Below are 26302 nucleotides of genomic sequence, written 5' to 3'. Positions count from 1 at the left end.
TTTTTTTTTTGTGGATATTTTGTGTTCAGGGCTTATGACGGCGCGGTCTTCGAGGACGGATTTTGCATGGCATTTATTTTCGGCGGTAGCATAATGTTTCTTCCCGCTACTCCGGCCTCTTATGCGGTTTACTTTCAGAAGGTCGAGGCCAGTTATGATAGTGTACGTTTTCTTTAGACATGACATTCAGCTTGGACAGCAAGGGAGTATTCAGGATCTTTTCGCTTTTAGTTGCACGCGCTCCTAAACTATCTGCAACGACCACCCACGGAGCAGCAGTCGTTGGTCGATGAGAGTCCAGCAGCGGGAAGATGTGCTTGAAACCTCTCTTAGTAGGGTCACCTCATCCTTCTCCCTGACTGATGCTTCTTTGTCTTTGCCGTGTCACAATCTCTTCGAAGAGAGTCGCTTAGCCGAGGTCACGGGCATCTCTCCCTCAACTCCGCATTGCCGGCCCTTTGTTCGCCCCTTCCCATTCTCTCTGCTTCTCTCGCGATTGATCTCTGTCATCTTGGTCTTTCCTTCATCACTCTCTGTCTGAGAGAGGGCAGAAGAGCATCATGGCGCCTCCGCAGCCTGATCCTGGCGTGAATCCGGCCGTCCGCAACACTCTGCGCGTCGCTCTGAGCGCCAGAGAATACAAGGCCCTCCACGACTACGCTGTCCAGCGCGTTTCGCCCTCTATCCAAAGTAAGATACCGTCTCCGGCAAGATTCGACGCTATAACCCGCTCCAAAAACAAGTACAATGAAGCTGCCGTGCGGGCATCCTTGCGTGTGTTCCTCGGCTCCGGCGCGTTCCTGAAGCTTGTCGACTTTATCGCCGGTCGCATCCAGCATGATTCATCTAAGTAGGGAATACCGGGCTCTGGGGAAGGTGCTGTAGAGATAATAGAACAGGCTAACGGATACTTGTGTAGAAAGAAATCCCATGCCTCCCTCCTTCGCTCTCCGAACTTCCGCCTCTCCCTCGCGCTCTCCCTGATGGTTCTCCTGCACCGACTTCTCCATCGCTTTTTTGTCCGACTGCGTGCGAATCTACGGACCGATGAAGCTCAGCCGTTCCGTGAGCGCAACCCAAGAATATCCAGAGCCCTTACGTCGCGATATGCACCGGCGGTCGGTGCCAGTTTGGCGGGTCTCGCATTCGGAATCTGTACGCAGAACCAACTGCGGATGACGGTTGCCATATACGCGGCTACACGGGGATTAGAATCAGTCTACAACGTGGCGGACGAGAAAGGCTGGCTCGCAAACAAGCCGTGGTGGTTTGGAAGTTGGCTGTTGATGCCTGTGTCGTGTGCGCAGCTGTTCCACGCTTTTGTGTTCGACCGGGAGGCGATGCCAAAGGTTGGTGATATATAACCCACATCGATTTGTGACAAGGGCTAATTGGATAGTGGCTGGGGAATGTAATCCTGAAGTACTCCCCGAGTTACATTCACGACCGTCCGGATACTCTGCCGACGCAGTTTCCTTGGCCGGAGAAGGACGAGATTGTGGACTCGGTCGCAACGATCGCAAATCTTCGATGGCCGACGTTTGTCTCGCCTATACTTCACCCTTCTACTCCTAATATTTTGTCTTCCGGGCTTCAGCCCATCTCCCCCATTACAGGACCTGCGCATCCGTCAATCACTAGCCTGTCGTGTGCCCTCCTTCATCCCAACAGCCCAAGCTGCGGCACGGCATTTACACACCAGCTCCTCCTCTCCATTTCTGCTCTTGCGCGCTTCTTCACGATGGTCGCGCTGGCACGGTCGGCGTTAAATCTGAAGGCATGGCTGGCGCAGCCAATTTCCACAGTAAACGGTCTCTCGAAACAGATAATCACACAGACGGCGGTGATCTCAGCGGCGATCGGGTCGACCTGGGGAAGCTTGTGCCTGTGGAGCTCAGTCCTCCCCCGGTCGGTTTTGCCGACACAGCGATTCTACCTGAGCGGAGCACTCGCAGGACTGCCGTTTGCCTTCCTGGGCAACAACAGCCGGGGCGTGTTTTTGTACTTTTTCCGAGCGGCGGTGGACTCCGCGTGGAAGGCGGGAGTTAAGCGGGGGATGTGGAAAGGGTGGAGCGGCGGAGAGGCGTGGCTCTTTGTCGTCGCCTGGGCTCTGCTGGGCAGCGTCCTCGAGAGCCGACCGACAGCCGTTCAGGGACCGTCGTTGAGGAAGCTTCTTGCGTGGATGAGGGGGGAGGGCTTCACAGATCCGATTGAGAAGCGGAGGCGACGCGCTGCGTCTACTTCTGCTTGATTGTGTTAAATAATTACCCACTGTGAACCTCGATAGGAACGGCAATTTTCCCCGCACGGCAGGCCGGAATGAATTTATTTCTTCGTCTGGTGGTGGGCCTGGAAGCCCTTTTCCGGCGATCTCCACCAAGTCGGACATGCTCCAGCTCCTCCAGAAGAACAGCCATGAGGCGATCTCTTGGAGATCAGACCGACATTTCCAGAGCTTGTCACTCTTAAATTCGTCTCTCGCCGTGCTCTGTCTTTGTGGTTTCTCAATTCCCTTCTCCTCATCCCCAATTGCTCCCCTCATCCCTCCTCCGCGTTCTCCCCGTCAATTGCTCTCCTTCTTCCTGCTTTCAGACTTGAGATAGAAATGACCGCCCAAAGACTCAAGGTCGGCTGCGCAGGCCTCGGCCGGATGGGCAAGCGTCACGCCCTCAATTTCCTTCAACGTACTCCCCGCGCCGAGCTCGTCGCCGCCAGTACCCCCGACGACGCTGAAATCGAATGGGCCACGGTCCACCTCGCTCCGTACGGAGTGAAGATCTACAAGAACTACGATGACATGTTGAAGCACGAGGGGTTGGAAGCTGTTGTTGTTGCTTCTGCGACGGCTGTGCATGCCGAACAGGCCATCAAGGCCATCGCAGCAGAGAAGCACGTTCTCTGCGAGAAGCCATTGTCGACAAGCGTTGAGATCGTATGCCTCCCAATCTTTCTCGAACAATTGCCCTTTCCTAACATGGACAGTCGCAAACCGTCCTCGATGCCGCAAATGCAAAGCCCCATCTCAAAGTCATGTGTGGCTTCTCGCGACGCTTCGACACTTCATACCGCGACGCCTTCACCAAGATCTCCTCCGGCGCCCTTGGTACTCCCAGCGTCCTCCGCAGCCAAACCTGCGACAAGCTCGACCCAACGGGCTTCTTCGTTGCGTATGCCGAATTCTCCGGCGGCATCTTCGTCGACTGCTCCATCCACGACATCGACCTCACCCTCTGGTTCTTCGGGCAGGATTCCAAGGTACGCTCGGTCTCCGCGGTAGGCATCACAGCCGTTGAGCCCGACCTCCGAAAACACAACGACCGCGACAACGCCGTGGGGCTCGTCGAATTCTACGACGGGAAAATGGCGTACTTCTACGCGTCGCGGATGATGGCCGCGGGCCAGGAAGACAGCACCGAAATCATCGGGACCAGGGGCAAGGTCACCGTCAACACGCAGCCGCAGTTGAACTTGGTGCAGACGTTCGATGCGAGTGGGATCCGGAGGGAGATTCCCCAGCATTACTACGACCGGTTCGAGTATGCGTTTGTGACGGAGGCGAACGAGTTTACGGCGGCGGTTCTGGAGAACATGCCTGTGCCTCTGAAGCTTGACGGCGCTGTTCAGGCTGTGCGGATTAGTGCAGCACTGCAGGAGGCACTGATTACGGGGGAGAAGATCTTTTTCGATGCGAAAGGAAACCGCGTTGAGAAGGGGAAGTTGTAATCGGGTGGTCGGGGGTTATAGATCGGGGAATAGATTCCGAAACGGCCTGGCTACGATATAGAATGATAATTTAGTACCGATACTATTGAGCTGATCGAAGGAGCTACTCATGGCCAGATTAAGCTGATTTTGCATGTTCTTAGCTCAGCTGCATGATTTCTTGAGACTGCGAATCCGCCCAGGTCTCTCAAGGAAGGGCTTCCAATCCTTCTGCTGGACCCTCATCTTGCCTCAGTTCAGCCTCTCCAGAGAGACAGTCTGAAATATCGCAATGACACCGGGTATCCGGACGTGTGGGCTTCCAGGGTTCAGCTGTATCTCTAAAACAAGACAAATCAAACAGCACGACTCCCACCATAGCGCCAGATATCGCCCTGTAGGGATTCACCGCTAAAACACGCCGTCCGCATCAGCCTATAAGCACCCCGGTATCGTCTTCATGGGGGACTCCGATTCCCCAGCCAAGGACGGGCGCAAGTCCGCTTGCTTTGCGGGATGCCTCCCCGGTGATTGCGCGATCACTGCGCCGCGCCGCGATGTCACTTCCCCAGAGCACAGCCCTTGGTTGGTTTTTTTTAATGAGTTTATGGCATTTAAAGTATGGAGAGTCCCAAGATCTGCGTGTTCCTTGTTCCTTCGTTTAACTTCTTTTTCCCTTTTACTCTTTATAGTTTGTGGTTGAACGCTGGGAGGAGCCGCAGCCATGAGATACTTGAACAGCTACTTGGCCTTTGGATTGGGCGTTTCGTTTGGTACACCGTCTCTTCTACTCTTCTTCAATATTCTGTGCATTGCACCAGCTAATCGCCCTCATAGGTGCCCTAGCCAAAGAATGCACCACGACTGAGACTGGCGAGGAAGCCCTGCTAGTGACCAGTCCCGACCAACTAGATGTCTTCGAAGGCTGCACGGCGATTAGCGGCGATATCGTGATCGACTCCAGCTACTCGGGCGATTTTATCCTCAGCGGTGTCACCACATTTGCTGGTAACATCTCCACGGATGCCGAGGACCCCGCTCAGGACCTGGGCTCTGTCGAGCTCCCGGATTTGGTCGACCTGGGCACGATCAACCTTGGTAGCGTGGTGAATGCGCATCTGCCGAAAGTCGAACAGGCTGTCGACATTGTCCTCGTCCAGGCGTCTTCTAGCGGGGAAGTCGATCTGGGCTCTTTGGTCGAGGCGAATAATGTTAGGGTTCAGGGGAGCTGGACGACGTAAGAGAGCCGGTCATCAGACCTGATTGTTACCTGACCGTGATATAGCATCAATGTCGCCTCCCTGAAGACAGTCAACCAAGTCGCTCAGTTCTGCGGCGTATCGGGTTGCGGGATTTACCCAGATACGAACCCGCCCTTCATCAGCGTCGACCTCCCGGCTCTGGAGACGACGAACCATCTCGAAGTCGCAGGGACTGTGGAGAGGTTCGTTTACGCCCAGTTATCTTACTGTGTAGTACACCGCTAACAGATCCATACCAGCGTCTCAGTTCCGAATTTGGAAGTTGTGGGATTCCAAGAGCCAGAGATCGCATACGTCCAAGGACTGAGAATCAACATCCAGGAGAGCGAAAAGGATCTTGATTTCGATGCGCCCAAGCTCCACACGCTGAACGGCACGCTGGAAGTCTACGGTGGTGTTTCAGGGTACGTTACAAATTCCCTCGGCCGCAATTGTTCTCACTATAGGTTATCTTAAATCATACTGAATATTCTCAGCTTAAGCCTCGGTGCCTTGAGGGAGGGCAACGTAGGCGTAACCCTGAACGCCAGGGCACCGCTGAATGTCTACTCCACGCTCCGGACGACCAGCCATTTCTACCTCTGGGGCACTTTGGAAAGGTTGGTGATGACATTCTACTCTATCCTATCCCATCCCATCCCATCCTATCCTGTCCTATTACTAACATGGGTACGTACATCAGCATCGAGCTCCCCAACTTCGTAGATCTGGGCTCCGTCAGCCTCGCCTATGAGCCGAGGCTTCCCTGCAACGAGACGCTGTACAGGCTGTGGCAGTTGGTTCCTGGTTCTTCTGACCCGAACAAGTGCACCGAGATCGAGGTTTGACGATTGTTCTGAAGAGTGGATTTTGTGACGATGACGGGGTTGGAAATAGGAATTAATACTGTGTACTTATTGTACTTTGAGAGCGTGATTTCTTACTTCCGCTGAATTCCGCGTCCCAGACATGGCTTATAGAAAGCAGAACCAGGAGGCGTGTACGCATGCGTATGCGCATTCATACTCCTTCCTACCAGTTGCACCGAACAAAATTGAATTTGCCCTGGACTAGCTCCTCAAGGGGGCAAGGTAACGCTTGCTTTCACCGTATCCGTACAAGAATCTAGAGATCCAAGTCGGCTGCATCCCCTTCTGCCATCATCTCGATCCTACCTCCACAGCCCTTATTCTCGCAGAATCGATATCCCACAAAAACTATATAAGTCCTAACTCAATCCCATATCACTCTCCCTCGCCTCTTTAATTTTTCAACCTTATTCTCGGGCAACATACCTACAGTATCCCAATTAAACAGCATTCATGAAGTTCTTCGCCACGTTCCTCCTCACGAGTACGGTGGCCCTTGCGGCCTCCGGATTCGAGCACCTCCCTCGAGCCGGATGTTCTCAGCCCGGAGAATATTGCAACGATGGGACGTTTCTTTGCTGCGACAACCGGCAGTGTGATCTTGCCAATTTTGTGGTACGTACTCTACCTCTCCTCTCGGGGATTTGTGGGAGGAATCTAATGTGGGTTTATGCAGTGTCTTTGAGAAGGTCTTGAGGAATATACATTTGCCTTTTAGATGAAGATGGGATTCTCATAACATGGGGACGCCAGAGATGGAATATGGATGAGTCAGAGGGAGAAACCAGATACTCAAGAGATCGAATAACGAAGATTGATGCATGGTATTCAAATACAGATTTATGTTTCGTAAGTCGTCAAAAAGAAACAAATTCAACCAACATCTACCACTTGATCACCCTGTTTGGGAAGAATTCATCGATCAGCTCGAGGTAGTATGGCTGCATATCGTTAGCTGAATTCCGTCAGAAGAAGGGTGAGTACGGCGTACCTTGAGCTCCTCAACACTCGGAACATCATCGCTCTTACTATAGAGATCGTACGGATTGAACGCCTTCACAGCCTTGAGCATCGCCTCGTCCTTCTCGTTCATAAGGTGGTGGTAGGCCCCTGCGTTATGCCAAGGGTAGAACGAGTGGTACCGGATCATCGCGAGGGCCTCTGCAGGGAGCGTCGACTGGTCCTTGACAACGTGGTAAAGATACTCGTCGTGTCCCCAGGAAAGCATGACGTTGTCAAGGCCGCAGCCAGGTGTGTAGATTCCATTCGGGGTAGAGTAAATAGGATGCCCAAAGTCCTCGTTATCCCTAAACGACTCAGTCCCGTAGATAATGTGCTCGTCGAACCCACAGCCAACAGGGAACGTGTCGCCGACAACATCCCACTGGCCACGCGCATCGAAGAAGAAAAGCAACTTGCCAAGGTCATGGATGAGTCCCGTCAGTTGCATCCAGCGGGGCTTGCCGTCGCGCCGGATCGCCTCGGCAGATTGCAGGAGGTGCTCGATCTGCGAGAGCGACGTATCCGGGTCGGACTCGTCGATCAGCGTGTTCAGCTTCTCGATTGCATCCCACACGGTCATCTCCGCGCGGGTCTTGGAGTGGAAGTCATTGCGGGCCTTCAGGTTATACGCAACCGTCTGTTTGGTGTGTTGTTCCTTGTAGAAGCTCTTGACGCGATCGCAGGCGTCCTCGTACTGTCGGAATTGGGTCTTATCCTTGTTCTTGTCAAATTCGGACTGTTCGTACAGATCCTTTTCCTCCAGTTGGCTTTTGAGGTTCTGCTTGAGGAGGTTGACGGTGTCGATTGCGTCGGAGACTTTCTCGAGGGCAGCGCCGTTGGCGTGGGCGTGGGGGCTCATCTTGCTCTAAGGTAGGGTAAAGATTGCGAGATGTGTTCGCAGATGGGGATGAGGCCCTGAGTTGATGAATATCAGGTATATAACCTCCATCGTGGCGACGTCAGGTAATAATAGTGGCAATGTGATTTCCGACACTGTGGGATGGCGGATACTGGAATCCGCAGGCGAGGCCTGGATACCAGTTTCCGATATGGCGAGTAATGCAGCATTTTAGTACCCGCTTTAATGAACAATGACTAATTATCCAGGAACGGGCCGCCACAAAGCCCGGAATCGCCCCTGGTTGGTGGAAGAATGGCCGGACTCAATTTGCCCGATGCTGCTCTTGGCCGTCCTGCACTGGAACAATATACCCCATATATCTTCCATTTACCCCTCCCCCTCCTTCTCTCTCTCTCACTCTTCACTTTCCAAAGACCCAAGCGTATCAATTGAACAAAATGGCCCTCTCCGACACCCGCTACAAACTCAACACCGGCGCTGAGATCCCCGCCCTCGGATTTGGTATACTCCCCTCCTTCTCTAACCCCACTGCAATTTATCCTAGAAAAGAAATTCCTAACAAAGCACGGAACAGGAACATGGCAAGCAGGCCCCGGCGAAGTCTCCAAAGCCGTCTACCACGCCCTGAAATCGGGCTACCGGCACATCGACACAGCGCAAAACTACGGCAACGAAGCCGAAGTCGGCGAGGGCATCGCGCGAGCCATCGCCGAGGGCCTCGTGGCGCGCTCCGAGATCTTCGTGACAACCAAACTCTGGTGCACGTACCACACGCGCGTCGAGGAGGCGCTGAATGCCTCTCTCAAGAGGCTGGGGCTGGACTACATCGATCTATACCTTGTTCACTGGCCGCTTGCGATGAATCCCAATGGGAACCACGATCTGTTTCCGAAACTCCCTGATGGTTCGCGCGATCTGGTTCTCAGCCATAGCCATGTTACGACGTGGAAGAGTCTCGAGGAGTTGATTGAGAAGAACCCCGGGAAGGTGAAGGCCATTGGCGTGAGTAATTACAGTAAGCCGTATTTGGAGGAGCTGTTGCCGCAGGTTAAGATTGTTCCCGCGGTGAATCAGATTGAGAATCACCCTGCGCTGCCGCAGCAGGAGATTGTGGATCTGTGTCAGGAGAAGGGGATCCTCATTACGGCGTACTCGCCGCTGGGGAGCACGGGGTCGCCGTTGTTTAGTGCTGACGCGATTGTCGAGGTTGCGAAGAGGAAGGGAGTTAGCCCGGCCATTGTCTTGTTGAGTTGGCATTGTAAGTCACTTTCTCTTTCTCTTTCCATCTGCCTTTGGTGATGTGTTGCTAATTGGGGCAGTGGCCCGTGGCTCATGTGTGCTCGCAAAGTCTGTGACGCCCTCGCGCATCGAGGAGAATATGAAGCTCGCCAAACTGGACCAGGAAGACGTCGATCTCATTGCCAAGTACTCAAACGAGCTGGCTGCGAAGAAGGCCTTCCAGCGATACGTGTACCCTCCCTTCGGAGTGCAGTTCGGGTTCCCTGATAAGCTGTGACTATCCCAACCGAATAAACTAGAGTATAGATAGAAGTGTACATAGAAGCAATCTGCCATTGACTATCTGAAGTGAACAACTACCTGTATACTCTAAACAGCTCATCCAAGCAGGTATGTTCCAGACCCCAACTCCCCAACTCACCCATCACAAGGCATCTATCGAGAAAGAGGTCGTCGTCTCCCGGACCCCAGTTGTGACTTCAATATTCAAACCCAGCCCACTCCCTCTGAAGAACAATCTCAAACTCAGCCTCTCCGTTCGCCTGCACAGTATCTTTCATCCTGCTACTAAAAAACTCACGATAGCACAGCTCCTTCACCTCGCCTGGCAGATGCACAACCTCAATACTCACACCCGCCGCCTGCTTGGCCTTCTCCTCGGCCTCCTCCTCGGATTTCTTCTTTGCCTTCTCCTTTTTGGCCTTTTTCTTTGCGTTCTTTTTCTTCGATTTAGATTCTGCCGCGATGCTACTTCCAACATCATCTGTAGAGCCAACTTCCGGACCAGCTTCACCCCCAGCATCCTCGCTCGCAGCAGTATTAGCACCAGCATTAGCATTTGGCACGTTTGCAAGGACAGGCTCAGCGTACTCCTTTAATGCAGCACGTCGTCTCGCCTCCCTTTCAAGAATGATAGATTGCGCAAGCGAGGTAGTCAATAAGCCACGGCACGAGAGCATCTGGAAGGCGAGCTTGAGCTCCGGGAAAGCGAGAGAGAGGAGAATAGCAGAGGTTATTACTCTCTCGGGCTCGGGAATAGCTCTATTCTCTGGCTCTGTAGTATTGGTCTTTCCCTCGCTCTCCTCATTAGGCTTGTTCTGGTCTTCGCTCTCGTCGCTGCTACTAGGAAAGAAACCTAGTTTCACATCAGCGAGGAGTGGATTGTTTGCGACGGCGGGTGACGAAGAAATCTTCTTAGAACGACGTCTGTCTTCCTTTTCTCCTTTCTTGTCCTGGGCGGCCTTTCCACCAGCGCCTGTGGAATTCTGCGGAGAAGTGTGCTTAAACTCCGGGATTCGATCAGGCACAATGGTCGATTTGGCAGTGCAGTCAAGCTCAAAGTCCAGTTTCATGTGGTCGATGATGAAAGCCAGCGCTGCGGCGACGAGACGACGAGACCAGTCGGCTTGGAGATGCGGGATGGGATAGGGATAGGGAATAGGTTTTGGCTTATTGTTTGCTGCTGGGGCAGCAGGTGCAGCGGCAGCGCTGGTGGTAATGGCACTCGCGCTGCCAGAGCTTTCCTTTGCAGATGAAGGAGTAGTCTCGGATTTTTCAAGATTTCCCTCTCCAGAGGCATCAGCCGGAGCAGGAAGAGGACCATGAGGCCGAGGCCGAGGCTCAACCCAGGGCGGATTCGGAAGAATAACAGTGAACTTGTGTGTGCGCAGTCCAAAGTAAAGAATATGCTCGACAGTCTCCCAGCTCAGCAGATCCAGCGCCAATTTGAAGCCTCTATCGACAACGTGTGGGAAGTAGAAAAACGCTCCACACACTGCATATCCCAACGCCATATCCAACATCGCCTCGTTGAGAGAGAACGGGTACTCAGGGTCGCTTTCACGGTCAGGGAACGGGTCATACCCCAGTCCCTCCAAAGTGAGAGGCTTCAGTCTATCCGAGGTGATGATTGGCCGGCCGTAGATGTAGTGCACGACCTGCTCCCATGGTTTCACCATGGAAAAGTTCTCACAGGCAATTCCGACAATCTCATGGTGGTAGTAATGGTTGCGGAGAAGGGATGTCACGAGGGGACTGCGGGCCAGCACGCATTTGTGTGCGCTGAGGATGATGGGAGGGAATTGATCATTGATAGACCGCAGGGTGAGGCGGATATCACTCATGTGGCCACAATCCATCATCTCGAGCAATGCGTTCGAAAGCTCCAGACTTGCCTGGACGGCGACTGTCTCCGCGTCTTCGGCACCGCCCATGACGACGGGTTCAGCGCACCTCTGTGGAGTGGGAGAGGCTGGCGTTACCATCAGCTTTACGCCAGATGGGTTGGCGGGAGTAGACGCCGACACGGTGGTCGAAACCGTAGCAGGAGCAACTGCATCGTCTTCGTCAACAGGCGCAGCTGCTGTTTTGGGCGTGGCTGGTTCGGATGCAGCAGAGACGGTTCCCGACGACACGGTCTTTCCATCCCCAGATGAGTCCTGTGTAATGCGGGTATCGGCACGGCAGTGACAGCAATCTCCTGCATGGTGAACGCAGCAGCAGGAGTACCGTGGTGGACAACTGCAGTCTGCGGTAACAGGCTTGTGCACGCAGCACGAATCGTGGAACTGGCACAGCAGGCGGTGGTGGACACGACAGATATTTCCACCGTGGTTTTCTGGGTGGTTATTTGTATGGATGCCTGTCGCCTCTCCAGGACGAGCAGCAGGGGCGGGAGCAGTTGAGGAAGGCTTTTCTGTATCCCCAGTAGCCTCAACATCTTCGATCTCTTCAACACACCCCTGTTCCTCATCCTGAGGCTTCGACTGTCTGCGTCCATCACCATAGACAACAAGCACCTCAGTCAGCTTTGAATCCTCATTGGTGCTTTCCTGAACACCTCTCTCTTTTTCATCTTCCTCATCATTCTCTCCATTCTTCATAGCCTTAGCTGCCTTCTTCCTCTTCATCTTCTCTGCCTTCTTCGCCTTCCTCTTGTCCGCAGGGCCATCAAGCTGTGCCATCGCCAACGAGTCGACAAACGCATCCAGACAAGGTGCCATGGCAAGCTTGTTCTCAAGCTCTGTCTTTGCGTCTACTCCGTCCAGCGAGTATGTTCTTCTCCTCTTGATGTTGGTCCAGGGGAAGGTCCCGTTGCCGGGGTGGGGACGCTCAATGTCGAAGTAACGGTCGAAAGACTGAGCGGTGGAGGGGAGCTCAGAAGGGCAGAATGTGTTGCGTCTTATCATTCTCTTGCCTTCTTGTTTTGGGTGGGTTTAGGATGTGAGATATGGGAATAGACACCCACGAACGACACGCCTCAGACGGGTTATTGTGTCCAGAAGGGTGTGGTGTTATGGGAGGAAAGAGAGAAAAGAGAGAAAAGAGAGAAAAGAGAGAAAAGAGAGAAATTGATGAGATGAGGGAAGGTCAAAGAGAAGGTGAAAATTTTCATCGTGTTTCTTGTCGCCATGGTTGGTATCGCCATGGTTGGTATCGCCATGGTGATGTGAGTCGTGGATCATTGTATGTGTTTCCCTGGACTTTGTTTTGACTTGTGTTGATAGTAAAGAGAGAACAATGGTGCATAGGTAATCAAAGAATAGGATCTGATACTTAATATTATCAAGCCTTTATATCTTTGGGCTCTATCTATCTGTGAAGTGTTGTTGTCTTGCTAGCCTTTGTATAGGGCTTTGTTTCCACGTGACTTGATGCACTGGGCTTCTTCACAGCCCAAAGCCAAACGTGAGATATGGAAACACAAAAGTACTACATGAAGTCCAGATAGGATGATTATAATCAACTTTCAGGTCATATTCGGCGAAGAAAGATAGAATCCACCGCTCAAACTACAATGGTATCTATCGTCAAACCAATACAGATCAGGTATCTTACATAAAAAAAAAAAAAAAACAGGATGAATAGTAAATTGCCAAAGATCGACTTAATCAAAACATTCCCCCTTCCATCGGGACTTGCGGTGGGTAGGCCGGAGGGGCGGCAGGCGACGCGCCGGCCAACATCGTTTGTCGAACCTTTGCGGCATTCAACTCACCTCCCTCACTCGAGATCTTGCGCAGCCGGTTCCGGGGATGGGGGACTCGCTTCTCTCCTTCATCGGAGAAGGCGCTGTGCTCGGGAGCTGGCTCCCGATCGGGCGATGTTGCCTGGTGTGAATCGTTGGTGCCTTTGATGGCGCCGAGGACTTGTTGGGTGGTAGTTGTCCGGCGGCGGCGCGGGTTCATGGGTGGGAGAGGCGGGGTTTCCATGCCGTTGCTGAGGCTTGCGCCTGCGGGGAGTCCGACGGTTGGGATATTCGACGTGCACGATATGAAGGTGGGCTCTGAGATCTGGGATTTGTCCACGGCGCGCCTTGGGAGGCTGTTGCTTCCGGGCGTACGCTGTGGCAATGCCTGGCCGTTTTGGGGATACGTAGTAGGGGGTGTCTGCGCGGAGGGAGCTCCGTTGAGATCATTCAATGGCGGGGTTGCGTTAGCTGAGAAGGGCGGTGCAGCAGGCGATGGGCGGGGAGCGACTCCAATCAGCGGGGAGTTGGCCAGTGGAGCGTGGAAAGGTCGGTCGTGCAGACTTGGTGTTGCGGTGCGGCTTTCCGGGCGGTGTCTAACAGACGCGGAGGATGGAGTGCGGTCGTATACCGAGCGCTCGTAAGCTTCGACAGACGGACGCGCGGAGGAAGCGACAGAAACCACTCCACGCTGTTCATTGTGGTAGGTGAAGCTATTATCAGAGCCGGTGTCATCCTCTTCCAGAGTCCCGAGGCCGTCTCGTTCGCGACGAGAGCGGCTCTTGGAGCGGCCAGAAGCATCCGAACTCGATCGATCCCGACGAGACCGGAAGCTCGAGTGAGGGGAGGCTCCACGGCTCCGGCTCGACTCCCGGGAATCATCTTGGCTACGACGACCGAAGCTCGCTATTCTGGATCGCATAGACCGCTCCCCAACATGCGGAGCGCTCGAGTTACCGTGTCTCCCAAAGTGAGGGAACGGCATTCTCTCTTCCTCTCCCCAGGGGTCATCCGAAACCAAGCTTGGCGTAGATGAATTACCGCCGAAGTTCAGGCCTTTCATGCCACGATGGTCGGACCGGCTGAACAGATGATGTTTGCCAGGTTTGTTCTTGAGCATAGAAAATGCGTTGCCAGGTCTGGATGGACCATAGTCGGGCGTTTGGCGACCAGACACAGGGCTTGCCGCGCGACTTTCACTTTCAGCAAAGTCCCTGAGCTTTTCCTGGACGCGTTTTCGCCGCTCCGCCAGCTCAGTGGCAAACTCTTCTCTTTCTTTCTGCGTCTCCGTGCTTCCCTCACGTCTGTGCCGGGTGCCGATATCATCTTGCCATGCTGGGATAGGGGGCGGTTTGAGGTTAGGCGGAGGTGTTGTGTCAGGCGCACTTGGAGGCTGGTTGATAGGGGGCTCCTGTGTAGTGCCCGGCTCTGTAGATTGGGGGAATCTAGGGGACGGTGGCGGGAGAATCGATGACCGGTCACTGTCGCGTCGAAGATGTGTCCGGACAAGACCACTAAGACCCAGCCCGGATGGTAGGGTAGGTGAGTCAGGCTTCTCCGGAATATTGGGCGTTTGTTCGGTGGCGTGTTCGCTATGCTCCGCAATAGGCTTCAGATCGCCCAGGTCAGAGTACCGCACTTCGGGCACAGGGTTGTTATTTTCGCTGGTAGGAGTAGATGGCTTAGACGGCGTCCTGGACCGAAGCGCGGGGTGTTCGTTGGGAGAAGCGGATTCTGTGTCGCGCGAAGGCCCATACCCCTCGTCTTCCGTCTCGCTTGGGCTCGAATTATCATAGAATGTGCCGACGTGCCCGGATCTGGCAGGAGACGCATTAACACTGGCGGTGGTGGACCTACTTCCAGGACGATGGGCCTCGCCGTAGTACGACGATGCCGCAGACCCCGCACGAGAGCGATGGCTTGCATTGGAGAACCCTCGTGTCCTGCCGTCTTTTAGAGGTGCTGGTGCCGGCGGGGATCGTTGACGAAGAGGAGGCGTATTTCTCCCTTGAAACAGTTGCAGTTGGCGGCGGGAAAATTGACTCTCATCATATGCGGTTCGCGGCTTGTTGAATAGGCCCATGGCAGTGGCTTTCCCGCGGTCTCCGGGTTGCAGGGCCGCCATCAAAGTCGCACCGTCTTCGTTTTCACTCACTGGAGGGCTGAGCGGGGCCTGCCCGATGGCCGGAGGTTTTAGGTCAGATTCGACAGAGGGCCGAGTCGGCGAGGTAGCGGAGGATGGAGGACTTGTTGGGCGGGACGCAGCTGGTGACGGTTCGGTAATGGCCAGTTTTTGAAGTCTGTCGCGCAGGTTGGTAGCACTGCGGGAATACGCCCGAGTGAGGGGAGGCAGTTCCGGGGTCGCTGCGCGGTGGCGGTTCAGACTCTCCAGCCGGTGGAGGGCTGACGCCTGCTGGCTATGGACCGACTGCTCCAGGGCTTGGCCGTAGAGTCGCCGCGTTTTGACTGGGCCTCGCTCTGTAGCAGTTCCAGGGCCTGCGGACTTGGGACCAGCATGTTCCGTTGGACTAGCGGAGAATCCCTGAGCTGGCGATGTAGCCAATGGCTGCTCATCAACAGAAGTTGCGGATGTCGAGATGCGGACATTGGCGTTGGGGCCGGACGCGGTTGAAGAGTAGGTTGTGCGCTTGGTGGAAGATACACTTGATAATGCATCTGAGGATTCATGTGGGGAGAAGACTGGCTGCTCGTCTTTCTCTTGTCCTTCCTTGGCTTTCTCACGTTGAAAGACCGATTGGGTTATGTCATTTTCATAGACCACACGGCCGCCACGACCAGAGCCGGAGGGCGCGATTTTATACACCTTTTGCCTTCCCCCGAACAAGTTGTTTCCTTCTGTGCGGCGCCCCCTGCTCATAATGCTACCTGCGTGGGCATCATCATCACCAGCATACCCATCGCTTCCGGACGCGTAAGAACCCCGTCCAATGTTAAAGGATCCCCGGCCGCCGTCGGAAACTTCGTCAATGTCTGAGAGGAGGCTCGGGTTGTGACCGAAGAGGTTGAGGCGTGAGGCGCGTCTGGGAAATAAAACGCTGTCATCACTGGCTTTCCCAAGTAAGGACTCGGGATCGTCTTGTTCTCTCAACATACTGAAGCGCGCAGAGAGTTTCGGCATTAATAAGCTGGTACGGAAATCATCTGTGGACGGTAGAGCATTGGAGAGGTCGAGCTTGGGCTCCTTCTCGGGTTCCTTCTTGCCTTTCTTCAGTATTGCGCCGAAAGACGAAGGCGAACTACTTTCGTTGACAACAACATCTTCCTTGACCTTCTCCTTCTTCGTTCTCCTGAAGCGATTCATGGCGACGGGTAGGGTTTTCACCGGGGGCAGTTATAACGTCAAGATGGCACCAGAAGAAAGCAGTGGTTGTCGACAATGCCGCTCAAACCAGTCTTGTAAGTTAAGAGTCAATCGCTCAGGCGATAATAATGTCGTGGTGATGCACCCTGGTACGAGGCACAGGAGCGGGCAGACAGGCGGCAATTGCGAGCTGAGGATCGTAGCGACAGAGGAAAGGAATTGCTCAATGGGAAGCGAATGTGGCCATGGGACCATCCCCTGTGCGCAGACTGCAAACTGCGGAACCAGTCCGTGGCCGATCTGTCGTGTAGTGGACGGGGAGTGTAGGACAGGCAAAGGCACTCGGAGGCGATATGTATAGCAATCAATCCTTGTTTAAAGCAGAGGTCGAACCCAGGAAGATTTATTGGGTGGTAAATGCTTCAGAACTGGGCAAATTGGTGAGGGGGGTTGGCGGACGAGACGACGGAGCAGGAATGTGGCTGCAGCGGCGCGGGCGGGAGAATCGATGGAAAGTGGGCGAGGAATGACACGACTGGACAGTATTCGAGCACCTGTGGCAATGTGGAAAGGAGAGACGAAGTTGGGAGCCGACAAGATGGTTGAAGGAGAGAAAACGAATGACTGTGGGAGAGAAAAGAAGCAAAAGAGTGACTGAGAGCGCCAGAGAGCCTGAGTGGAGGAAGAGAAGGATCTCGCGATCGCCGATTTAACTTTTTATTTGTATCCAAATAATTTCCCAAAAGTCCAGACTCTCAGCTTCCGATGGTTTTTTGGGTCGCGGAGTCGATCGACACGCACAGTGTTTACTCGTCGCGAACTCGCGGTCCACGCATCGAAAGCCCTGCGCTCCTCGTTTCAATCCTCATGGACTCTCTTTGCAGGTGACAATCCTATCGAAGCCAATTCTCTGAAACTTCCTCCGCGCACCCTTTTTGTTAATACTGGCGCCTGAGAACATCTCAGTCTTCTGATCCTCGGTGGAAATAAAGTGACACGGAACCATGGAAAAATACAATGTTTACAGTACCGTACCATGGGCAGGGGTTCAGCGACCCTTGCAGACCCCACCCCACTCTTGACCAATCACATTAAACTAATTGCCGGAATCATTTCGGTTATTACAAGTCGGAACTGGGCAGACGAAACCTTGGAAGCTTTGTGAATCTTGGAAGGCTTTCACACTTGGAGGTGGATGAACGGCATCAAATCTTGCCCGAGTTGTCGGCAGTGATATCATCAAGACATCAGCCGCACTGCTTCTGTGACTTGTTTTGAATGTCCCAGTGGGCCAACGGATTCCTGCCTTTCAATTCGTCAGCAGTTCTTCTCTGAGGGAATCAGCTGAGCCTCGTATGTGACCTCTCTCGTCAACTCCCCAGTGTTTCACCATCAACCCCTCGCAATTGAACAATCACTTTTGCTCTTTCTCTCCATCGCACCCGGAGCGCCAAATCCATGCAGCCCAAAGTGCAAAAGCAGCAGGGACTCTGCAGGAAGAACTGAACACACCGCAGAACTCCACACAGCGCATGGGCGGTCCATCTTGCAGACTCCGGAGCTCGGAGCTGGGCCCGCATCTGGATCAGAATATTTATCGTCAGAGTTTTCACCATGCTGGGCTCGGCTAGTTACCCTTAATTCAACCTTAATAATCTGATGAGCCACTGGGCCAGGATGCCGGAAAGATTTTGATTTCCAAGATTGTCAAGTTTGTTGACAGCCGTTGAACTGGAGCCGTGAGCGCGTGGCGTCTTGGGGTATTTTGTGTATCATCGTTACACCGTGCCCCTGACTAGCACGCATCAGGAAAGGCCGACTCCAAATTGAGGGTCCACGGGTGCGGATGTGATGAACTCTCAAGAATAAAATCATCATTCCTCAGAAAAAAAAAACCCTCGAAGAATCAGGACTGCGGAGAATCAAAAACTGGCTCTGAGCGCCGTTGGTACCCAGTGCTGTGGTTATCGTCGACTGTTGCCTCGATCTGAATCGGAACTAACCATCATTGTTGCGGGGACGCACGCTCCTTCTCATCTGCCATTTGGCTGCCACAGAACCAGAAAACGGTCCTCCTCCAACTTCACGCTGTCAGTCGAAGACAACCGGCGTTTCATCCCGACGCTAATTGGAGCCAACCAATTCGCCCTGTAGGGGCTAGAGTCCCACTTGTAATCATGAATTGAGGAGAGGTTCAGATGGTTCGGAACAGGGCTCGAAGGCCCAAGAACTGCGGTTATTTCGGGAGGAGTTCCCATCGTTCGTTGGTGTGCCGCCCGGGCAGCCTTCCTCACTTTCCAAATCTGGAGATAATGAACAGCCTCACGACCTCGTTATCCCTTTCTTCGAAGCACCAATGCTTCAAGGTACACAAGATCAGGAATGGATGAAGACAGAGAGCGCCTGATCCAACCTCATCGATGACGTTGTATTAATAATCTGCCTCAACACACCGCTCAAGATCACGCAAGAGCTGCACAAGAAGCTTAACTTCGAGCTCACTCTAACAAAAGCTAACATAAGAACAAGCATCACGCTCTCCCATTGAACAACTAACTCCAGAATCAATATGCAAGTCCTACTCCTCGGCGGCCACGGCAAAATAGCCCTCCACCTCACCCCGCTCCTCCTCGCCCGCGCCTGGAACGTCACCAGCGTCATCCGCAATCCCGACCATGAGCCCGAGATCCTTGCTCTCGGCAAAGGGGCAAACGCCAAGGGCAAGCTTCATGTCCTCATTTCCAGCCTCGACGAGATAAAGAGCGAGGCCGACGCCGCAAAGATCCTCTCCGATACCGACCCGGATTACGTTGTCTGGTCTGCAGGTTCGTTCCTAAGCCATTGACAAGACAACAGAATATATACCCTTTGATACTCATATCTCCAACTTCCACTCAGGAGCTGGCGGCAAAGGCGGCCCTGCCCGAACCATTGCCATTGACGAAACCGCCGCAAAACACTTCATCTCCGCCTCCTACGCGCGCCCCCGCGTCACCAAATTCCTCCTCGTCTCCTGGCTCGGCTCCCGCCGCACCAAACCCTCCTGGTTCACCGACAGTGACTGGTCTCACTCTCTCAACGTATTCAACAACGTCCTCCCAACCTACGCAAAGGCGAAGCTCGAGGCAGACGAGTACTTAACCGCACACGCGGCCGTGCGCGCGCACCAGCTTGCCTCCGGCGCAAAAGACCTCTCCCCGCTCCAGGCGATTTGTTTGCGGCCGGGCACGCTGACGGATGGCCCTGCTACGGGGAAGGTTGCGCTGGGAAAGACCCACGCAGAGGGGAAGGTGACGAGGGAGGATGTAGCGCTGGTTGCGGATGCCTTGTTAGCGAGGGAGGATACGCAGGGCTGGTATGATCTCTTGAACGGGGAGGAAGAGATTGGTCAGGCTGTTGAGCGAGTTGCGAGGGAGAAAGTGGATGCAGTTGAGGGGCAAGATGTGGATGCTATGGTGAAGAGGTTCGGGCTAGGCGCTTGAGGAGTTGATATTAGCCCGATCTTGATTGATATATTGGCCACACACAATATGACTTGATGAGGTTGGTTATATCCATGAATCCATGAGAAGTGTTTATTGAAATTTCGTGTCATATATACGTCTACGGACAAGATATATATCTATATAAAGTTTCTTGGGCCATGGCACATCCAGCTTGAAGATACATGACTTGAATTCGTAGTCGACCATGGTCATAGCTTCGCCTTCGGAGAGGCGGCCTCCTCCTGCGCTTGCTTCTTGAGCAGCCTCCGCAGGATCTTCCCCGAGACACTCTTCGGGATCGCATCGACGAAACGCACCCCACCACGCAGCCGCTTGTGTTGCGCGACCTTCGCCTCCAGCCACTTGGTGATATTGGCTGCCTCCTCTTCCGCGGAAACTCCAGACGACTTGCTCTTTGCACTCCGCACGACAAACGCGACGGGGACCTCGGTGCCGTGGGCTGCACTCTCGATGCCGATGACGGCGACATCGTCGATGGCGCTGTTGTCAAGGAGGATACCCTCGAGCTCGGCGGGAGCGACTTGGAATCCCTTGTACTTGATGAGTTCTTTAACACGGTCCGTGATGTAAAAGTTTCCCTTTTTGTCTTGGTAGCCTACGTCGCCAGTGCGGAACCAGCCGTCAGGTGAGATTGAGTCGGCCGTGGCCGCCGGGTTGTTATGATAGCCGAGGAAGACGTTGGGCCCACGAAGGTAAAGTTCGCCGACTTCGCCGGTAGCAACTTCGCTGGGCTCCGAACCGTCCTCGGGCATGGTCATGTACTTGGCTTCCATGTTTGGAAGGAGCTTTCCAACGGATCCAACGCTCTCGCGCCATTCGCCCCAAGGCTGCGTGTGGGTCGTCGGGCTGGTCTCGCTGAGGCCGTAGCCCTGCTTGAGGCCGATGCGGAGGCGGTTATGGACTGCTTCCACAAGCTCCTGTGTGAGGGGTGCGGCGCCAGAATTCAGCATCCGTAGGGTGGAGAGGTTGTATTTCTCAACGATAGGGTGTTTGCCCAGAAGGAGAACAACTGGAGGAACAACGTAGCTGAATGTGATCCTGTAGTTTTGAACATGCTGGCACCACTTCTCGAGGTCAAACTTGGCCATGACGATGAGCTCGTAGCCCTGATAAAGGGTTTGAAGAACCAGGCACGTCAAGCCTGACGGCAACTTAGTCTGAAGATTTGCGGTCAATCTGACAGGGTACACGTACCGTAAATGTGGAAGAAAGGTAGGAAGGCGAGTATACGGTCACCCGAGCCGTCTGTGCCGCCATTCCACGTAAGATTGCCCGCCTCTCCCGCAGCCAGTTGGAGGCTGTTGGCGACAATATTTCGGTGACTCAGCATAACACCCTTGGGGACACCAGTAGTACCGGAAGAGTAGACGAGGAACGACACATCCTTCTCCGGGTTGATCTTCGAGCGCCGGTAGCGAGTCGCCCCGGAGATATTACGGATTGAAGTAAAATGTTTAACCCGGGCTTCGGGGTCGCGCTGGTCTCCGATCAAGATGATGTGGTCGTCAGAGATGCCGACCTGCTTCGCGGCGGCTCGCGCGACGGGTAGAACTGGCAGTTGTGTGACAACTGCCTTCGCACCCGAATCCCTCAGCTGGAATGCGAGCTCATCGGCCGTGTAAGTTGGATTGGACGGCGATACAACGCCTCCGGCCCACAGTGTGCCATACATGACTACCGGGGTGTCGATGCTGTTGGGAGTGTAAAGAGCGAGAACATCTCCTTTACGCCAGTCGAAGACGGACTTCAGTCCCTGACCAAACGCGGTGGCGGCTTGCTTGACATCCTGATAGGTATAGGAGCGCTTGGTTTCGGCATCGGTATAGATGACTGGTATGGAGTTAGCGCAGACCGTTGAGGGCGAAAGCACAGAGTGCACACCTTTATCGTCGGGAAAGGCCCTGTCCTTTCGCTCGAGAAGGAAGGCCCATAGATCGACATTCGGGATGTCAACCAGAGGATACTGCGACGAAACCGGCATTGTAAGAATAATGTCAGGATTGAGGAGGGGTAGAGGAAGGACGGGATGCACAGGATGCGGGGAAAGAGGGGGCACGAGGTTGAAGGTCAGGTCGGAGATGAGAGAGAGAAGAAGAGAGGTTATTCGAAGAAGACGATTGAGATTGAGAGGCTGGGGACTTCTTGTCGCCGTCTTGCATGGCCACGCTCTTCTGTCGGCCCTCGGCATTTCCTCACCTGACCTGACCCCAGAATTACTCCTTCCGGAAGGCTGCAGCGTTCGGGCGGCGATTTCGGCAGTCGGGTTGCCTCCAAGCGACTCCTTCAGACCCTCCGAGTCTCGGGAACCCGTCAGATCATCTCGACTTCTTCGTTATATCGTCTCTTGATCAAGGATTTCTGTTGGAAGCAGCAGCGAGGGCAGTATCTTGCGTGATGCCACCCAGGGGATCCCCCGCTCGGCAATTCCAGGACCAGCGTTGAACTGACCCAAAGGGGCATTCTTAGTCATCCCGGCTATCAGCGTGGCAATTGGCCACTGGCTCCAGTTCATCTCCAGTTCAGAAAATGTGAATGCGGATAATGTACATTATTATGCTCCCATCTATCTCTATTCTACATCAAGCTCGTGCGCCCCCCAATCTCCCTCCCTCCTTCACCGCTCGGCATCTCGCCATCCCGTCCCTCTACAAACTCTCTGTAAATCGCGTTGAGTCGTCTCCGCTCGGCTTCGCTCAGCGAGCTTCGCGTTGTAGTCAAGGATCGCTCCATATGTTCCCATCGCACCACAATCTCCTCCCGTCCGTCATCTGCCCCTGTCTCATGGGGATTGGCCGCGGCGTTGCCGGAAGGTGCGTTGGCATTGCCTTGTTCAAGTTGTCGCTGGCGGCGTCGCACGTTCTTGAGGGCATCCAGCTTAGATGCTACGACCGCCGGAGCGGGCATCGCCACTGTCCCAGCTCTCTGTTCCAAATCGGAGTACAGGAACTGAATAAATGAGCGACTGCTCGTGCTTGTGGAAGCAGATTTGCTGGCCTTTGCTGGCGGCTTATCGCCTCCAGTACGATCGCCCAACGCGTCGTGTACCGCCTCTAGATGCGCATTGTAGACCACCGCCTGCAGATCCGCACCAGAGAAACCTGCAGTCCGCGCTGCCACCTCATCTAACCGTGCCGTTACATCTTCGCTCATCAGAAGCTTTCCGCTAACAGCCCGAATGATATCGACTCGATCTTCATGGTTGGGCATATCGCAGAGGAGCGACTTATCCAGACGCCCAGGACGTAGCAACGCGGGATCAATCAGGTCGGGCCGGGATGTGGCCGCCAGAACGTAGACTCCGGAAAGGCCCTCGGCTCCATCCATTTGAGTGAGAAGCTGGTTGACCACTCGATCCGTTACGCCAGTGGAGTCATGTCCGCGCTTGGGCGCTATACTGTCGAACTCATCAAAGAAAAGAATACATGGCCGGGCAGCCTGCGCTCTTTCAAACAAGTCACGCACACTCTTCTCACTGGCACCAATGTACTTATTTAAGATCTCCGGGCCCTTCACGCTGATAAAGTTGAGGCCGCACTCACCAGCGACGGCACTAGCCAGTAAAGTTTTACCGCAACCGGGAAACCCGTACAGCAGTAGACCAGACCGCAGTCGCAGCGGGCACTGTGCGAAGATAGGGGCATACTTTGTTGGATACTGAAGTGTCTCCAGAAGCATCTTCCGGGTCTCCTGCAGGCCACCAATCGCCGAGAAAGTGGTAGTAGACGAGGTTAGTGTTACGTTGCGCAGAGATGCTGGGGTAAATCCCTTGATGGCGTTGTCGAAATCTGCTGACCCGAGGCTGACTGTTTTCGACTCGTCCGGCGACTCGGTGACGGACCGGATGAGGGCCTCGTTACGCGCTCGGGCGACTAGCAGAACCAGATCCCCGGGCATAAAACCGTCAGTCTTCCCAGCCAAATCAAGGAAGTCGACATCCCGTGAAAGGACGAACCCGTCCCCACCAGATGAGCTCGGACGACTACCTGGATTCGAAGGATCAAGCCAAGAATCGTTGGTTGAAGTACTGACTGCCCTTGTATGGCCGTTGGGGCCCGCAGAGGAACTGGGTTCCACTGTGGTGTTGGATGCCGCGCGATCTTGACTAGTAAGGTACTCGAGGACTTTACGACGACCGTCCTTATCGGGAGCCCTCAGATGGATGACTTCTCGAACAACGTGGCCGCCTACAACCACGTTATTCAATGAGTCCTTAGATTGTGCCGTCGCGAGGAACACAACACCAGAGTTCAACGAGCAGTATTCGCGGACCATGGAGCAGATCACTTCACTGTTCTGCCGGCTACGCCCATTGTCGCCCCCAACCTGCAGTTCTGTCTCCACTGGGCACAGCTTATCAAGGTCGTCAAGGATCACAACTGATTGCCCGCCGAGGCGTGCACACCAGGCTGCGGACATGAAGAGGCGGTTCAGCGTTTCCTTGATGTTTGAAATCCGAGTCTCGTCGGTAACTAGCTTCCGACATGAGAAATACTTCACATTGAAGAGGTATTCCTTTCGTAGGCGGTTGGCCAAGAGCTGACCCAAGGCAGTCTTTCCGGACCCAAGGCCACCAGTGACCAAGACAGAGCAGGATTTATTGAGATTGTCCAAAGATCGCGATATGACGTGATCGATTCCAACCATAGGGGGAACGGTAGGCGGAATTGGATCCTCAATTGCCGGACTCAATGCTCCTTGTTCCGTCGGCTTCGGTATCTCACCTTGAACCTCAAGGGGTAACTTCACGTCAGAACCTAGCAGCCAACCAAAGACTGATTTGGATGCGTCGGAACTGCTCTTCAAAGGCGGATCAAATCGAATGATGGCTCCGTCAAATGCGGACACCGCTCCGTGATTATCGGATCTTGGAAGCACCATCCCATCTGTCAAGGGACCCGTCAACAATCCCTTGCTCGAGCCAGGGCTGCCATAGAGCACTTTGATACGCTCAACCAATGCATCCTTTGCTGCGATAGTATCGGCACCGAATTTTAAGCCGTCCTTTCGCTTGGTCCCATCCGTTAGGAAAGGATAAACCTTGAGCGACTTGGTAGAGGAGCGTTGCAGCGGAGGGGGGCCCGCCTCGACTCGCACAATGCCGCCTACCATCCCTTCGGCTCCTATAGCTGAACAGAGCACAGAAGATAGAGCGGCATGTTGAGGATCTGGTGCATCAACCCAGGGAATTAACTTGGCAACAAGTTTCGTCGCTGGAGCACCAGCATCACTACCCTTTTGCTCAGCCTGTTTGATCTGTTGCTGAGGATCGGGAGGTGGCTTCAGCCCCGAAGGTTGAACGAGTGTGACACAGGCCCAAGTAGCACCCCGGAGTTCATTCGTAGCGAGGACATCAGAATCCACCCAGACACGGAAACCCTCATTGTTATCCTCTTCGGCCTCCGTATCGAAGTACTGATCTGACCACTGGCGATCGACTCCTCGAAAGTAGAGCGCACCTCGCCTGTTCTCCGGTTTGCTACTCTTCCCGCGCACCGTGCTTCCTCCGCTGCTTCTTCCGCCGACACTTCGTTTACTGCTGCCGGTAACGCTCCGACTGTCGCCACGAGATACCCGCGTATTTGCCTTCGGACGAGTCTTTGGCGCGACTATAACTTCAGCGTCAGGTGCAATTTTTGCGAATGGAGACGTATTGGACGGAGCAGGGGTTAGCGAGGTGACAACGATATTCGCTGTAGATGTAGGAGAGAGGTGTAATGCTAGGGGATGCATGTGGTCGGCTTGTGACGCTGTGTAGGTGGGGTTTGGTAGAGCACGGATCTGCGACAAGAGATTGAGCTCCAAGAATGTTGCATGTAGTTCGATGACTGTGATTAGGGTTAGCGGTTGAGCGAGACGATCGGGAGGGTGTTGAAAACATACTCTCCCAGTCTTCAGGCGTCAAGGGCTCAATGTTAATCGTATGAGCCACAGGAGGGTCGAGATGGATAAATATACCAACCTGAATATACTTAGAGTATAATTGGGGCAGATCGGTGCTATCACTTGCTTACCCTCTGTCCTTCGCTCAAACCGAGCACCCTCCCGAACGTCGTGTCCAACTCAACCGTGGAGATGTCCTGCTCTCTTGTGGAGGGCGAATGATTGATTCCATCCCTTCCAACAACCGGGGCAAGCCTTCTCTTGCTCGGCATTCCCGTCCACCCTAGGTAGCATGATCGCGGGGTAGTGCTGCTGTCATTGCTGGTTCGTCCGACTGTCGGGCGGTACTGTAACTCGACAATAACATTCTGTGCAGTCTAGCACATTGTCAGTGAGCGCCATATGTAGAATACACATGACGAAGATTCGGGTAATGACTTACTGTATTGGCATTGACCAGCAGAGAGACCAGCGAAGGCGGCAAGTTCACCAGGCAGTTCTTCAGAGGGACCAAGGCGACTTCGGCCGTGGTGGAAGGCTTTCTGGGCGCCATTCTCGGGCGCACACCAGCGAATCCTGACTGATCAGCAGTAGCACAGAGAGTAAGGATCCAGAGGATATTGCCGTGGGCGAGCTGAGAACATGAAGAAGAAGAGCCGGCGAAAGCGAACGAGCGCCGGATCCTCCCCCAGAGTTGGCCGTCTCCACAAAT

At 54.1% G+C, this 26302-nt stretch overlaps 9 protein-coding genes across 9 annotated transcripts; 5 read left to right on the top strand and 4 right to left on the bottom strand.

Annotated features, from left to right (window-relative positions):
* The first annotated feature begins 241 nt into the window (after positions 1-241).
* Positions 242-2641, top strand: BJX67DRAFT_8324 (uncharacterized protein). Its single transcript, XM_071035523.1, has 3 exons — positions 242-850; positions 920-1349; positions 1400-2641. The coding sequence occupies exons 1-3, from the start codon at positions 561-563 to the stop codon at positions 2249-2251; spliced, it is 1572 nt and encodes a 523-aa protein (XP_070891423.1). The 5' UTR covers positions 242-560; the 3' UTR covers positions 2252-2641.
* Positions 2429-3817, top strand: BJX67DRAFT_7328 (putative NAD binding Rossmann fold oxidoreductase). Its single transcript, XM_071035363.1, has 2 exons — positions 2429-2932; positions 2983-3817. The coding sequence occupies exons 1-2, from the start codon at positions 2606-2608 to the stop codon at positions 3721-3723; spliced, it is 1068 nt and encodes a 355-aa protein (XP_070891422.1). The 5' UTR covers positions 2429-2605; the 3' UTR covers positions 3724-3817.
* A 544-nt stretch (positions 3818-4361) lies between these two features.
* On the top strand, positions 4362-6045 carry BJX67DRAFT_339496 (uncharacterized protein). The gene is made up of 6 exons (XM_071027667.1): positions 4362-4475; positions 4540-4939; positions 4988-5146; positions 5204-5368; positions 5441-5563; positions 5647-6045. Exons 1-6 carry the CDS (start codon positions 4427-4429, stop codon positions 5789-5791), a joined length of 1041 nt encoding a protein of 346 aa, XP_070891421.1. The 5' UTR covers positions 4362-4426; the 3' UTR covers positions 5792-6045.
* A 209-nt stretch (positions 6046-6254) lies between these two features.
* BJX67DRAFT_339495 (inositol oxygenase) lies at positions 6255-7838 on the bottom strand. The gene is made up of 2 exons (XM_071027666.1): positions 6804-7838; positions 6255-6753 (listed from the first exon to the last, which is right to left on the bottom strand). The coding sequence occupies exons 1-2, from the start codon at positions 7671-7673 to the stop codon at positions 6697-6699; spliced, it is 927 nt and encodes a 308-aa protein (XP_070891420.1). The 5' UTR covers positions 7674-7838; the 3' UTR covers positions 6255-6696.
* Positions 7839-8012: 174 nt separating this feature from the next.
* BJX67DRAFT_339494 (putative glycerol dehydrogenase) lies at positions 8013-9264 on the top strand. Its single transcript, XM_071027665.1, has 3 exons — positions 8013-8177; positions 8251-8934; positions 8996-9264. Exons 1-3 carry the CDS (start codon positions 8114-8116, stop codon positions 9190-9192), a joined length of 945 nt encoding a protein of 314 aa, XP_070891419.1. The 5' UTR covers positions 8013-8113; the 3' UTR covers positions 9193-9264.
* A 130-nt stretch (positions 9265-9394) lies between these two features.
* On the bottom strand, positions 9395-16204 carry BJX67DRAFT_376261 (uncharacterized protein; the record flags this gene model as incomplete). Its single annotated transcript, XM_071031844.1, has 2 exons — positions 9395-11949; positions 12913-16204. 2 exons carry the CDS (start codon positions 16202-16204, stop codon positions 9395-9397), a joined length of 5847 nt encoding a protein of 1948 aa, XP_070891418.1.
* Positions 16205-18618: 2414 nt separating this feature from the next.
* BJX67DRAFT_7252 (uncharacterized protein) lies at positions 18619-19747 on the top strand. Its single transcript, XM_071035350.1, has 2 exons — positions 18619-19029; positions 19106-19747. The coding sequence occupies exons 1-2, from the start codon at positions 18774-18776 to the stop codon at positions 19684-19686; spliced, it is 837 nt and encodes a 278-aa protein (XP_070891417.1). The 5' UTR covers positions 18619-18773; the 3' UTR covers positions 19687-19747.
* A 151-nt stretch (positions 19748-19898) lies between these two features.
* Positions 19899-21691, bottom strand: BJX67DRAFT_369101 (acyl--CoA ligase; the record flags this gene model as incomplete). Its single annotated transcript, XM_071030716.1, has 3 exons — positions 19899-20851; positions 20905-21540; positions 21592-21691. 3 exons carry the CDS (start codon positions 21689-21691, stop codon positions 19899-19901), a joined length of 1689 nt encoding a protein of 562 aa, XP_070891416.1.
* On the bottom strand, positions 21654-26289 carry pex1 (AAA family ATPase peroxin 1). Its single transcript, XM_071027664.1, has 5 exons — positions 26033-26289; positions 25722-25967; positions 25591-25669; positions 21907-25535; positions 21654-21673 (listed from the first exon to the last, which is right to left on the bottom strand). Exons 1-4 carry the CDS (start codon positions 26141-26143, stop codon positions 22285-22287), a joined length of 3687 nt encoding a protein of 1228 aa, XP_070891415.1. The 5' UTR covers positions 26144-26289; the 3' UTR covers positions 21654-21673; positions 21907-22284.
* Positions 26290-26302: the final 13 nt, after the last annotated feature.

This window comes from Aspergillus lucknowensis (assembly GCF_044049455.1).
Source record: "Aspergillus lucknowensis strain CBS 449.75 chromosome Unknown BJX67scaffold_1, whole genome shotgun sequence".
In the NCBI taxonomy this organism is placed as follows: domain Eukaryota; kingdom Fungi; phylum Ascomycota; class Eurotiomycetes; order Eurotiales; family Aspergillaceae; genus Aspergillus; species Aspergillus lucknowensis.
The sequence above is the reverse complement of the archived record's forward strand: the minus strand, read 5'-3'. Positions and strand labels throughout refer to the sequence as shown.

Coding starts and splice junctions, on each gene's coding strand:
- BJX67DRAFT_8324 (XM_071035523.1), top strand. CDS start 561: ATGGCGCCTCCGCAGCCTGATCCTGGCGTGAATCCGGCCGTCCGCAAC. Junction 851..919: donor ATCCAGCATGATTCATCTAA/GTAGGGAATACC, acceptor ATACTTGTGTAG/AAAGAAATCCCATGCCTCCC. Junction 1,350..1,399: donor ACCGGGAGGCGATGCCAAAG/GTTGGTGATATA, acceptor CTAATTGGATAG/TGGCTGGGGAATGTAATCCT.
- BJX67DRAFT_7328 (XM_071035363.1), top strand. CDS start 2,606: ATGACCGCCCAAAGACTCAAGGTCGGCTGCGCAGGCCTCGGCCGGATG. Junction 2,933..2,982: donor TGTCGACAAGCGTTGAGATC/GTATGCCTCCCA, acceptor TAACATGGACAG/TCGCAAACCGTCCTCGATGC.
- BJX67DRAFT_339496 (XM_071027667.1), top strand. CDS start 4,427: ATGAGATACTTGAACAGCTACTTGGCCTTTGGATTGGGCGTTTCGTTT. Junction 4,940..4,987: donor GTTCAGGGGAGCTGGACGAC/GTAAGAGAGCCG, acceptor ACCGTGATATAG/CATCAATGTCGCCTCCCTGA. Junction 5,564..5,646: donor CTCTGGGGCACTTTGGAAAG/GTTGGTGATGAC, acceptor TACGTACATCAG/CATCGAGCTCCCCAACTTCG.
- BJX67DRAFT_339495 (XM_071027666.1), bottom strand. CDS start 7,673: ATGAGCCCCCACGCCCACGCCAACGGCGCTGCCCTCGAGAAAGTCTCC. Junction 6,754..6,803: donor CGAGTGTTGAGGAGCTCAAG/GTACGCCGTACT, acceptor AACGATATGCAG/CCATACTACCTCGAGCTGAT.
- BJX67DRAFT_339494 (XM_071027665.1), top strand. CDS start 8,114: ATGGCCCTCTCCGACACCCGCTACAAACTCAACACCGGCGCTGAGATC. Junction 8,178..8,250: donor GATCCCCGCCCTCGGATTTG/GTATACTCCCCT, acceptor AGCACGGAACAG/GAACATGGCAAGCAGGCCCC. Junction 8,935..8,995: donor TGTCTTGTTGAGTTGGCATT/GTAAGTCACTTT, acceptor TAATTGGGGCAG/TGGCCCGTGGCTCATGTGTG.
- BJX67DRAFT_7252 (XM_071035350.1), top strand. CDS start 18,774: ATGCAAGTCCTACTCCTCGGCGGCCACGGCAAAATAGCCCTCCACCTC. Junction 19,030..19,105: donor TTACGTTGTCTGGTCTGCAG/GTTCGTTCCTAA, acceptor TCCACTCAGGAG/CTGGCGGCAAAGGCGGCCCT.
- pex1 (XM_071027664.1), bottom strand. CDS start 26,143: ATGGCGCCCAGAAAGCCTTCCACCACGGCCGAAGTCGCCTTGGTCCCT. Junction 25,968..26,032: donor TGCTGGTCAATGCCAATACA/GTAAGTCATTAC, acceptor ACAATGTGCTAG/ACTGCACAGAATGTTATTGT. Junction 25,670..25,721: donor GTTTGAGCGAAGGACAGAGG/GTAAGCAAGTGA, acceptor AAGTATATTCAG/GTTGGTATATTTATCCATCT.